Source organism: Pezoporus wallicus, unplaced genomic scaffold (assembly GCF_028554395.1).
Source record: "Pezoporus wallicus isolate ANWC-B61680 ecotype Strahan unplaced genomic scaffold, APGP_CSIRO_Pwel_v1 contig_4788, whole genome shotgun sequence".
Taxonomy (NCBI): Eukaryota; Metazoa; Chordata; class Aves; order Psittaciformes; family Psittacidae; genus Pezoporus; species Pezoporus wallicus.
In genome coordinates, this window is record NW_026638769.1 from 3,827,317 (window position 1) to 3,840,366 (window position 13,050).

General features: G+C 36.5%; 1 protein-coding gene across 3 annotated transcripts in view; it reads right to left on the bottom strand.

Annotated features, from left to right (window-relative positions):
- Positions 1 to 13,050, bottom strand: part of MEI4 (meiotic double-stranded break formation protein 4) — a 77,957-nt gene that overhangs the window by 31,403 nt on the left and 33,504 nt on the right. The window contains exon 4 of one of the 3 annotated variants that reach the window (XM_057412509.1): positions 10,028 to 10,120. The exons of 1 other annotated variant lie outside the window; for it this stretch is intronic. In XM_057412509.1, the coding sequence (XP_057268492.1) occupies positions 10,028 to 10,120 (93 nt within the window). Of the gene's footprint in view, positions 1 to 9,988; positions 10,121 to 13,050 lie in introns of all 3 variants that reach the window. One more of the 3 variants, XM_057412508.1, reaches the window with a different exon arrangement.

Sequence of the window (13,050 nt, forward strand, 5' to 3'; positions counted from 1 at the left end):
TACTCTTCCAAACAAAAATCCATTTTATCAGTAATTTCTATGGCTATAACTCTTCTCTTTTCCACTCTATGAAGATATGAAACACTAAGGCAGCACTACAAAGCGACTGACACGGAAACTGTGCATTCAGTGATAATGAAAACTTTAAACAATCCTCCAGAAGAAGAAAGAAAATCAAAGGTAAATCTGCAACAAAATGTTACTTTGCCTGTAAATTGAAACTTTAAGAGCACTTATGGTATAAACACTAATTCACATACACAACTCCGATACCCAAAAACATTAAGGAAGTGGTGCTTAATTTTCCATAACATCACTCCATTTTGCAAATCACTGTCAGTAAGCAAGAATGCTCCATGAAGAGAGGAGGTTATCAGGAGCATTAAAACTACCTACTTGGAGACACAGATTAAGTAATAATCAAATGGTCTTCCAGACTTAGCAGATATACCACATATGCCACAAAAAATCAGATGCTGCTTCTTATTCACATTCTGCTTTCAAGCATGTAAGAGGATTAACTGAGCTGTAAAGAAAGACATAGGAAAAGAACAGAAGTTACACTGAGAATAATGAAGTAAAAGCAACATCAGCCCAGATAAGATTTCACTGCACTTTTTTCTTTTTTTTTTTAATCTGTATCAAATTGGGGGGGGGGGGGGGGGAAGGGTTGGTGGGGTTGGTTTTTTTCTCTCTTTTGTTTGGTTGGCAGGTTTTTTTTGTGCTTTGTTTAGTTTGGTTCTTTTTAAAGCCTGGATTTTGTGCATGATTTGAAACAATGAGATTTCCAGGAATATTACTTATTTACTCATTGAGGTATAATATATTCTGATATCTGTAATTAAGCATTTTTCCTTTTCCAATATTATGTTTTCATGAATGAGATGATTCACCAGTATTAAGAGTAATAATTCTCTACTCGACAATAATACAGGGTTCTCCTCATGGAATCGATATTTGTTGCTTCTGTTCCCAAACACACCTGAGGTTTTCTGATTACATGTCATCTTCAATTTGCCAAGCACATAAGTGCAGTCAAAGCCCTGCTACTTTTTAGTACTTCAAAACTCCTTTCTCCTTAGTGTTATCATTTTATGAAAGTATGATAGGGAAGAGAGAAACTGCATGAACCATTTGTCATTGTCCAGTTCTGTCTGGCACACATGAATCTTAAAATCTAATCTGTAATAGGGGATGACATATGCAGCAAAAGCTGATATACACTTCAAAGGTGTATGGCACTCTTCTGACAGATACCGAGTTTAGACTGATTCTTTCACTCCTGTCTTTCAGGGGAGAGATTTATGTTTTTGCAAGTACTTATCTCTAAACTAGCTGCATATCTATGAGACAAAATGCAGATCCACTGATTATTCTATCCAGCCATTATTTCACTTGTTACCAGTAGCATAAACAGTCACATGGAATGAAAAATAATCCTACATTTACCCAGAGCACTATTTTGCAGCATCTTTAACCATTCACAATGTGAAATATGTTGCAACCTGTGCTCACCAACATAAAGAAGGAAATGAAATCTAAAAAAGGATGAGCAGGTGTCCAGACGCAAGTTTAATTATTTTAATGAAGCTCACACGGCATCGATCTCTTTTATTTTACCTGGGTGAAGTATTAATAATCTGACGTGTCAGTAGAATTCAACAATACAAACTACAAAAAGCCAAATATGCTGGATAGCCATTTTAGTACCTTGAACAGTGGACTGCAAAATGCATTTAGCTTTTCTAGCTGCATGATAGTGTCAGCTATTTTTTCTAATTAATGATTTTAGCCATATCTACCATATCTGGGAAAAATAGTATAGCTTTTTTCCTAACCCATAAAAAAGCTGTATTACAACATAAATAAACTTATGGTCGAATTGCATAAACAAAGGAGACTTCTTAGAAAGAGAAGCTTATCTGATGAATTTTCAACATCACATCAGGTATGCTCTCATTCAGAATAAAGCATGTGGTGGGTACTATACCTGCCTAGAGCATCCACTGGATACAGAATGACTGCATGGAGAAAGAATTACGAAGACAAGCCCTGACATTAATAGCTCTGTCCTTAGCACTTTAAACCTTCTCTTATCTAGCTGAACACAGCTCCAGGCAAACTGCATTTACCCTAATGGATTGATTACCAACTGAGCTAGTCCATCTTGACATTCTCAATGTCTCTAATTTGCAGGCATGCTAGAAAAAATAATGGCTCTCCAGTCACAGGAATAGTTCATCCCTTCATTTGCTTGCACACAGAGCTGTTGCCACGTAGTTTGACATTTCAGTGACATGACTGCTATACAGTGCTGAATGGCAACAAAAATCTCAGAAAATGCTCAATAATCATACTGCATTCATGCTCCTCCTTATTCATTTTCTTCCCAAATACGTTGCCTGCAAGCACGGTTAGTTTAACAGAGCTTCCTATTTAAAGGCATATGTATCAGACACACCACAGCTTCATGCATGTTACAAAAATCTTAGATACACATATCCTGCACTCTAGTTCATCATCGGTCTCTTCCAACATGTACACTTCAAGAAGCAGAATACCTGAGAACTAAGTTAACTTATTAACTACACTATCTGAAACATAGCTTGTTACAAACATCTAATAAGTTTACTTGCGTGATTTTGTCAGTGTTCAGACAGAAGTACACTTTGTATTACTATCTATTACAACTGCTCTGTAGGATTAGGCCCTTCCTGGCATAACAGCTCTGGCCCAGATCACCCAAAAGCAATCTTCAGAGATACAATGGGATTTTCTTCTCTTAATTTTAGATGGCTACAACGTAAATATCTGTATTTCAGCTAATCAACTTAAGTTTCATTCCTCATAGCCAGAGAGAAGCAGACGACTCTATGGCCAATTATTATAATTATGTACATCCAATATAGATGGGACAAGAAACGCCTTTCCCTCCCTTGGCTATAAAGGAAAACAGAAGTAAGCAAATCAGATGCAAGCATCACAGAAATCCAAAGTTAAGTGAAACAAATCCCACCGTATGCCTAACTCCTTTGGCTTATTTGAGACAAAGCTATTCTACTGTAATAAGACCAACTCTCAAGAATTTATGTAATATACAACAAAGCCTTGTTCCGTCTTCACATTGGCAAAAGTTTTAGTTGTCCTTAGCTGCTTGGCTGAGATCTTTAAGAAGTAGACAGTACTGTCTACTACATACATCTAAACTAAATAGGAAGAATCCCACCCTATATCTTGTGTGGAAGTGTAACTGTATCATTAATTTCAGGGGAAAAGTTAGCACTCACATTTGGATTGGGACTTAACACTTACAGTTATTATTAAGAATTACATATAAATTGGTGTTTTGATTTAAAAAACACCACCTATTCAGTGTATAGGTTTTGTGACAGAAATATTGTAAAGTTTTAAAAATGGAAAAATAGTGTTCAGGGGGTAATGGGATATAAAAACGTAATGCTAGACAAGCTATGTATCAGCAAATGCTAAAGAAGAAGGCTTTCCAGAGCCTCGCAGTTATGTCTTCCTTTTTCTATTTTCAAATCTATTTTCTGGGTTTTAATTTTCTTTTTCAGACCCCTTGGAATTAACACCTGGGGTGGGGTGGGGATAGAAATGGGCACTGAACCAGTATGTGTTATTTCTGGTCTTGTCTTTGAAACAGTTATCATGTAGGAAGATCTGTTATCATGGTGAGAAGCTCAACATTTGAAAAATAATCCATCTTTCACAGTATCATTCAGCACTCTTAGTATCTCAAAATCATATCTGCTTTGCAGTACAAATCCAATTGGGGATCAGATAATTTCTATTCCATGGTACGATAAGGTTCAGTTACTGTATTCTTATAAATTGTATTTATGAAAAATGAAAGGATCCTACTAGAGATAAAAATTAAATATATATATCAAACATAAATAAAATTAAAAGAACGAAGGGATCCAACTGAGTTTATATTAATATGCTTTTGCCTAGAAATCAGTGTCTTGGTGTCACCCAAGCAGTGGAGTTTCACTTTAAGTACATGATGAAGTGCTTCAATGAATTAAAACAAAATACTAACTTGCTTGAGAGTTTACTACCAAAAAAACTCATCCTACCTGGGTAAAAAAAAAAATCAGGGTAACTACACAGTTTTACGGGCTTCTTAGTTACTTTTATTTCCCATACTAATATCAGGATATTGATCCAAAATACTAAAAAGAAATTCTATTATTCGCATAGTTCGCGTTAATTTGTCATATCCTAATATTAATTGATATGTTTGGCATATTCTAATTGTCCTGGGTTCAGCAGTAGCAGTCATTTTTCTCCTTCTTAGTAGCTGGGGCATTGCTGTGGTTTTGACTTTTGGCCTGGGAACAGTGCTGATAACACCCATGTTTTTAGTTACTGCTCAAATGTTTAGACTGATCAAGGACTTTGTGAGGCTCATGCTCTGCCAGGGAGGAGGGAAAGCCGGGAGGAAGCAGAGACAGGACACCTGACCCAAACTGACCAAAGAGGTATTCCATACCACAGCACATCATGCCCAGGATGTGACTGAGAGTTACCTGGAAGGGCTAGTGGACTGTGGGGTTGGACTTGGTATCGGTCGGTGCTCAGTCAGGCTGGGGGGGGGGGGAGTTATCGGTTGGTGGGTGGTGAGGTGTTGTATTCTCTTCCCTTGTTATTTCCATTATCATTATTGTTATTGGTGGTAGCAGTAGTAATTTGTGTTATACCTTAGTTACTAAACTGTTCTTATCTCAACCCGTGGGAGTTGCATTCTTTTGATTCTCCTTCCCATCCCTCTGGGAGCAGGGGGAGGGCAAGAAGGGCGGGAGTGAGTGAACGAGCTGTGTGGCTGGGTTTAAACCACAACAGTTTCTTTTGGTGCCCAGTGTGGGGCACGAAGGGTTGAGATAACAACAGATCTGAACCGGATTAATAGTCACTTGTCAGAATGCTGATTTATTGGCTCTCAGAGTTGTTCCTCTTGATCTCACAGTTTCAGAATGTATCTTACTTAGAGCCGGTATTTGGTGTGTTAGTGTTTATCCAGTGTGGGGCTTGGGCTAAGGTTCTTGTCTCACTGTGCTTTATGGCAATGACTTGTAATACGGGTGGGCTCCGGCAACAGAATGAGATGGATGTGGCCGTGGACTTGTGCCCGGCCGTCCCATTGATCTTCACAGTCCTGGCCCTCGTCCTCACCTCCATCTTCATGAGGCTGCGGGGAGCCGAGGGGGATATATTAACAGATATATTCAATTAGGGGACTATAAAAATATGCAGGGGGATCTGCATAGTATGTAGTTCATTAGATAGATACACTCTCCTACATTCAACCTGTATTTTTAAGTTGTAAAACTAAGGGCATAGATAGCTCTTTAAAACTGTGGGTCCCAGACAGATAACCAGGGCCATAGACAGGAAGATGCAGATACAAACTCAGTAAAATCAGTCAAAATTTTAAAGTAAAAAATTTTCAGTAAGTATCAAAATACACACCCACAAACCACGTAACCTGAGCTGAATATACTTCCTCTTGAAGAAATGACTGAATATAAAATTGCCTATACCATAATGCAAATATTTTACAAACTATAACTTAGCTCAAGTCTTAATGGGGAAGTTAAAACAAAAATGTTAAGATACCTAGATGATTCCTTTAGAAAAAATAAAAGGAATTTTGGTTTTAATCCAAGTCAGTGTTGGAAACCAACTTCAACTTTTAAAAAAATTATGATTAGTCAAAAAAAAAAAAACACAGAAATTTTCTTGGATGAATAAGCTCATTTTTTAATTTCTATATTTCACCAAATGTTCGTAGGTCGATTAAGTGAAGTTAATACATGTCCCAGATGATTTGTTTCTCCTATCTGCCAACAACAACAAAAAAAACCCAAACAACAAAAAACAAAACTGATAAACACCTCTAATCATAGCTAAAGTTCAGAGTCCCTAATTTGATTATCTTACTTGGAAAACATCAAATGCCTTTTCAATTAACGGAAGTTTTGCTTAAGCAACAAAAGACGATTAGGATACTTGGCAGCTACTGAAGTTTGATTATGTAAGGTATTATCCTTCTGCAATTTCTATTTTCAGTATTTATGAAGATTATTTTTAAAGCTGTCACTTGATATGTTTCAAACTGATACTGTATTGTTAGTTTTGATTATAAAACAAGAAAAAAAAAGTATTTTTAAGAATCATGACTACCATAAGTAATCCTACATGAAGTCAGAAAGATTCAGAAGCAGGTCCATAAATTAGGCTGTCAGAATTACTACAGTTTAGTGTCCTATTGTGTTAAGTAGAAAGGTTTTTGTTAAGCACTATTTCCAGACATAATTATCACATACAGAATGTATAAGGGCTTGCAAATGAGCACAATACAAGAATGCACAAGCTTTAAAACCTTTACCATCGCAGCATGCTAAGCAAATCATAACTTCAGCTACTTTTCCTATGTGAACTGCAGCTTTTCAAATCCTACAATGAGTCAGCTACAGAGAGATGCATAGCTCCTGCTTCAAATTCAGAACCTTGAACCTTCCGCTCTCCGCAGACGACCAACACTGTGTTTGCAGATGAACATTTCAGAACTACTTTATCGTTCTAGATCTATTAACTGGCATCTTTACCTAAGTGCCTGAAGCTCATTTACTCTTCTGATGGTTACTTAAATGCAAAGTGTTTTCAAAGGACTCAAAAGAAAGCCCCATAAGCTTTGGTAAAATTATATGAAAGTCCTATTCCAGACCAGCATTTGTGTTTGGCTGGTCAAATCACATTAATCTTCCAAGAAGCACTTGTAATGCTGGATGATGAAAATATAAATAAATAAATAATGTTATCAATTCCCTCCCCCCTAAAAAGGGTAAAAAAACAACAAACAAACAAAAAATAAAGGAGGAAAACTGAAAAAGGAAAAGAGACAGTCTACTGCATTTCAGTACCACAAGAATGCAGACTGACAACCTAGTGGGAGGAAGCAAAAGCAGAGCAGGCAACTCTCTTTATGTAAATGTGGCTCTAAATTCTTGAATACGAAAGAATTAGATTATTTCTCTGGGTGAACAGAAAGGGCTATTTAACCAAAAAAAAAAAAAAATTAAAAAAAAAATGTTCTGTGGACTGATAATGGCTAAGATTTGCATCAAGCACAAATACAAGGTAATTAAAATGAGAGAGATGGAGGGCTGCAGGTAATGAAGCCTTAACCTGAAAAAGGACTTGGTCCTTGTTGTGGTTTAAACCTAGCCAGACAGCTTGTTCACTCACTCCCAGTGAGTCGTGCCGGGCTGGAAGCAATCGAGGCCCACCCCCTACCCCCGCCACCCCCACCCTGGGGTCTCTCCCCTTCCCCACTCCCGGAGGGATGGGGAGGAGACTTGAAAGAGTGCAACTCCCACGGGTTGAGACAAGAACAGTCCAGCAACCAATGTACAACACAAATCACCACCGCTACCACCAAAAACAATGATAAGAGAAAATAACAAGGGAAGAGAATACAATACCACCCGCTGAGAAACAAGTCCGACCCAGAAGACCCGTGTCCTTCCAGGTAACACCCAGTTACCACCCCAGGCATGACGTGCTGTGGTATGGAATATCTCTTTGGCTAGGCTGGGTCAGGCGCCCCATCTCTGCTTCCTCCCAGCTTCTCCTCCTCCCTGACAGAGCATGAGCCTCACAAAGTCCTTGGTCAGGGCAAACATTACTTAGCAACAGCTGAAAATATCGGTATTATCACCTCTGTTTCCAGGCTGAAGGTCAAAACACAGCACTGCAATAGCTACCAAGAAGGAGAAAAATTGACTGCTACTGCTAAACCCAGGACAGTCCTGCAGCTGAAAAGGTCAAGTAACAAATGCATTTTACCGTCTCAAATTTCATTCTACATATACAAAGTATAAAGAAACAGAATAAATTTAAAAGATAAAAAAATTTCTTTTTTGTTTTGTTTTTGTTTTCCCCTTGTCCATAAATGAATACAAGTCTCTGTCTCTCTGGAAACTGTCACACACTAGACTGACATCTTCCCTTCAGTGCTAGATACAACTTTCTTCAATTGCTCTAGAAGTACCATCAAAGGTTTCCATTTCTTGACAGTGGGGGAAAGGAGAAATAGTGGCAATACCAACCAACAAACCAACAACAATATAAACTAGGGGTATCAAGCCATCCTAGACAAACTGGCATGTAAGCAATTTATTACACCAGCTATGGTATACAAATCGTTCAGGGATTAAATTATCAACTTCTCCATATTTATATATGAACCAAATGTTCTAATATTTTCTTGTAAATAAACAAATTACACTGCTGGTAATAAAGTAATTTCCCAGTTCAAACATTCCAAATCACTTCTGTAGTTAAAGAGAATCTTTTACATTTAAAATCAGAGGATACTGATTTACTTCCAGCATCTCAGCTGCAAGTTATACAGTTCTGTAACCTCTCTAATTATAAACTTAAAATCAAATATATGGTTCTTTCTAACATAAAGCAGAGCCAAAGAGGCATCAGACTTACTTTAAAAATTTTTAGAAATAAATTTTAGGTACCAAATACAAAAGCAATACTTAATTACAGTATGGCAAAGTTAACTAGTACTGTAGTAACTTAGCCAAGTGGAATGCTCAATGTAAACTTTTAATTAGTGTGGAGCAGTGGAGCATTCAGTTTTTGCCACTGGCAATAACTCTGCTGAAAGAAGGGATGACTAATTCTGTTAAACAGGTGAGATTTAATAAGCAACTTGTTTAAAATTAAAAAAGAGATTTTTTTTTATTTATTTTTTTTTTTAAGTACATACTTTCCTATCCTTCCATTTGTTTAAAGTCTGTTCTCTTTTGGCTACCATCAATAACTCTGGTATGCTACTAGTGACTTCAGAATATAATTCAAACATACAAGAAATTTGGGTTGGAAATTACATGTTCCCTTGCCAGCAGTCAGAATTTACTCCCATATCATAAACTACAGATTAAAAGAATAAAGTTTAGACTGTTTGAGCAACACTTAAAGCATTAAACTAGATATACCTATGATTAATGTTTTTTATATATATATATATCAGCAGCTTTATTTGCCACCGAAGAAAAAGCTGCAGGCTTTCTTTTTATTGACCCTTCGAGGATAAATCATAATCCCTGGTGAAACTGAACAGTTTGTATTAAATACATGAAAATATCTATGAAAACCCAATTTATTTTGAACACCTCTTCTCCAAATATTAAACATCTATTTACCTTTTTAAAAACAAAAAAACAGAAAAAAAAAAACCAGAAAAAAAACCAAACCCCAACAAACCCCCAAACAAAACACACACACACAACACATACACACACACACACAAAAACGACCAAACAAACAAAATCAAAGCCCCCAAAATCCCTGTGGTTTACAGGAAAAAAAAGATTTAACCCAAGAATAACTTTCATCAAAAATATTATCCCCATTCGATTCTGCTCTTCACCTCCTACTCAATGCAAGAAATTAAATAGAATTCTAAGTGTTGGATAACTTTTGCATCATGAAAATTAATGTTATAATGTGAAACATAAAATTTAATTCTGAAATAATGTAACTCCCCAGTTTTACATGAGGTAGAGACAGACAAACTTCTTTGTGGGTTCAGCTGGATACCTACATTGTATTACGGCCGGCATAGACAACAATTTACATGTTGCAATAACTGTTTTAACTAATTATTTCAAAGCCTTTTCCAAATTATATAGCATGATCTTAAAACCTATACGTTCTATATATTACACAGTCTGATAATTTTATCTTTGGCCATAAGGAAATTTTCTTTTACTTGGTATCTCTTTTTTTGAACCTGCTGTTAAAGGTAGATGCTAACATTTTCTGGGTTCTTAAACCTGCATATTCTGTAGAAGGATCCATTTATTACCTTTTATGAAACAGATACATACAAAACACTTCCAAACACCACTCTTTAGCTCTTCTCCAAAAGAAAAGATGACAATACCTGTTGAGCCTGCAACAGCTGCTCAGCAAACTTACGTACTTCTGATAGTAGAAGAGATATTAAAGAATTCCTTAGTATGGTGTTCCTTCCTAGCAAAACCAGTGTGTGTGATACAGCATGCAGTGCCTGAAACTAAAGAAAAATAACAATATATGTAATCCTTTTTACCCCCAAAAAGGACTTTAAATAAAAAAGTGATTTACATATTAAATAAAAAAGTAAAATTCAGAATTTTAATGTTTAAAACTCTATTAATTACACACGTTATGAGATCTATGAGAAACCACATCCATTGCCCAGAAACTTTATTTTCTTGAAACATTAGCACTACAGGAAACCATCATATGAACAAACTCATGCAAGATTGTGAAATCCCCAGCTGGTAGCTTTTCAGCATTAGCTGTCATCTTGCCCATCTGCTGTCGTAGAAAACTGGTAACTGCCCTGCACATACGGTAATTCTGTTCATCACAGGTAGACAAATGAACAAACGAATTCTTTGAAATTCAAACAACTATATGAGCAAGTTAAGAGCTTTACTGAGTTCTCTGTCAATAGAGTTATCAGGAACAAACTTGATTAAATGCTAACTAACACAAGACACCATATTTTCAAATTCAAACAGTTCATTATCAGATTGTTGCTTAACAAGCTGTAACCAAAGCATTTCTCCTGAACCACAGAAGAGATACGAACTTATATGAGAATTATATTAGCAATTTTTTCCCCACAGTCTTTTATTTATATATATAAAATAACAAAAACAAAAACCACAAAATAAACAAACAAAAAACAAGACCACAAAAAAAAACAACAAACAACCCAAAATAAACAAACAAACAAAAAACCCAAACCAACTCTCTTGTTTTCTGTACTGGAAATGTATAGCTATTATGCAATAAAACCTACTATTCTCCTAAAGTAAACACTAGTAGAAGAAATTGTCATTTCTATATATAAAAGTATTGCAGTTCTTTCAAAGAAAAAATACACATTAAATTACACATTAAAGTGTAACCTATATTTTTATATAATGTATACCCCTATGACATTAACATTCAGTATCTCTTTGTAAATGAGTCTTTTTGACTGACAAAAGGATATATGACCCAAATTTGTATGTGTAAGAATAACTACATCTTAACCACTTGAAAGCAGACCACTGCATCCTATTAACAGTCGTGTTTAGTTCACTAGCCAGCTGATGTATGTATACACACACACGCGAGCACACACACACACACACACATATATATACAAAAATAAAGATACTTGCTCCCCCTTCACAAGTTTGCACTGTATGAATCGTCCTGGAAATTACTGAAAACAATGAACATTTTTATTTTTTTTGTAGTTATTAATGCTAGCAGCTGAGATTTAACTAAAATAGGATTTTTCACAATATTTCGGTATCCTTTCTGGTTTAGAAAAGTCATCATTTTCTAGCTGGAATTCTGTAGGACTAGATATTCAAATTTAAAGCCTGAGCCTCTACTAAAGAAGTAAAAGGGATTTTGTACTGACTGTACTTACGATACTTGAGATATGGGTATCGATGCCACTGAAAAATCCCACTTGTTAACTGGTTAATTAAAGAGTATGGATTTAATATTCTACTTTGGTGGAACCTTATTTTAAGGGGAAAAAAAGGAAACAACAAAAAAATAAGGTTAAAAATAACATTCTCAGGCTATATGCATTAAAATCAAATAGAAAAATTTATAGCATATAAGCAATGAACCTGTAAATAGTGAACAGAAGTAAGTCTTCGTGTTTCCGAGCAATGTTCATGTATTACTAATTAAACTCTGGAAACATTCAAACGGATACTAGTTCAAATAGTATGCAAATTCATTAAAGATAAAAGCATATCTTTAGCTCCCCAGTCTATGAAATGTTACAAAAGGAACTGAAATCTTTTAATCCCTTGGGCTTGCTTAATGGTATAGATGAAATAAAACCTCTGCTCTTCAGGGATTCTCAGGTAAAAGCAGTCAGAAAATTAGATTGTAAAAAACATACAATCAGAAACAAGAAAATAATGGAGCTCAGTTCACTATTCAGGAGCTGCATCATCTGTCCCCAACTCTCCTCTAACACCTGGGCTTCTGCTCTCTTCCCATGTTCCTCAGGATGTAGAGCAAGAGAGAGCAATGCTATACCAGAAGCTGGGAAGGACATGTGGATTATTGGCCTGCTGCTGCCAAACTGAATATATAATGCTCTGCTTGCCTCAAGCATAATGATTTGGTCTCTCCTCCACCCAGCCACTGATTTTAAAGCCTACTGGAAGGTATTTTTTGACTTTCTACTTCTTCCCATGTGATTTCGAACTCACTATCCGTTTCAGAAATTGACGGCTTGGCTTCGCGAGCAAAGCTTTGGGAAGGACTTTAACCATGCTTACTACAAGCACGATGACCAAGGGCAAGTGGGATATCCAAATCTGGTTGGAAAAAAGGCTGCTTAGGCAACCAGGAAGTGTCCGACCACGACTGTCAACTCCTGAGCTAACTCTAGCTATCCATGCGCTGGTCCGCCCACATGCAGCATTGGATCTGCAGCTTCCCATGCACCTTGTCACCTACCATTTAGGCCCTTGCCCGTCCACACAGACAAGTCAGAGCAAAAGATTGACAAGCAAAACAAACAGCACACTCCTATGAGTCTTGTTTCCTCAGAAAATTGGGATAAAAATCTTTACTTACAAATTATTTGTTTAGAATTCATTTATCAGAATGTGTTACACTTTTCTTCAGTTACAGCTATCCAGAACTTCTGAGTTCAGCTGCTTCATGAGCTGCCATGATATACTACACCCCACAACTGTAAGAACATTGCACCACAGTTTGTTTCCCTTGTTTACAGCTTTCATGCCAAGTAATAGTCCTCTTCCCCAAGTGACTAGCATATTTGGCAATACAGGACTAAGGCAAAAAATTATTACAGGTATCCTCAAATTGTGAGGTGTTAAAAAAAACCACAGCATTTTTGCCTCTGAATTCACATCACCCTTGCCCTTTGCTGACTGAAGTCCAACCTCTTTTCTAACTCATCAATGT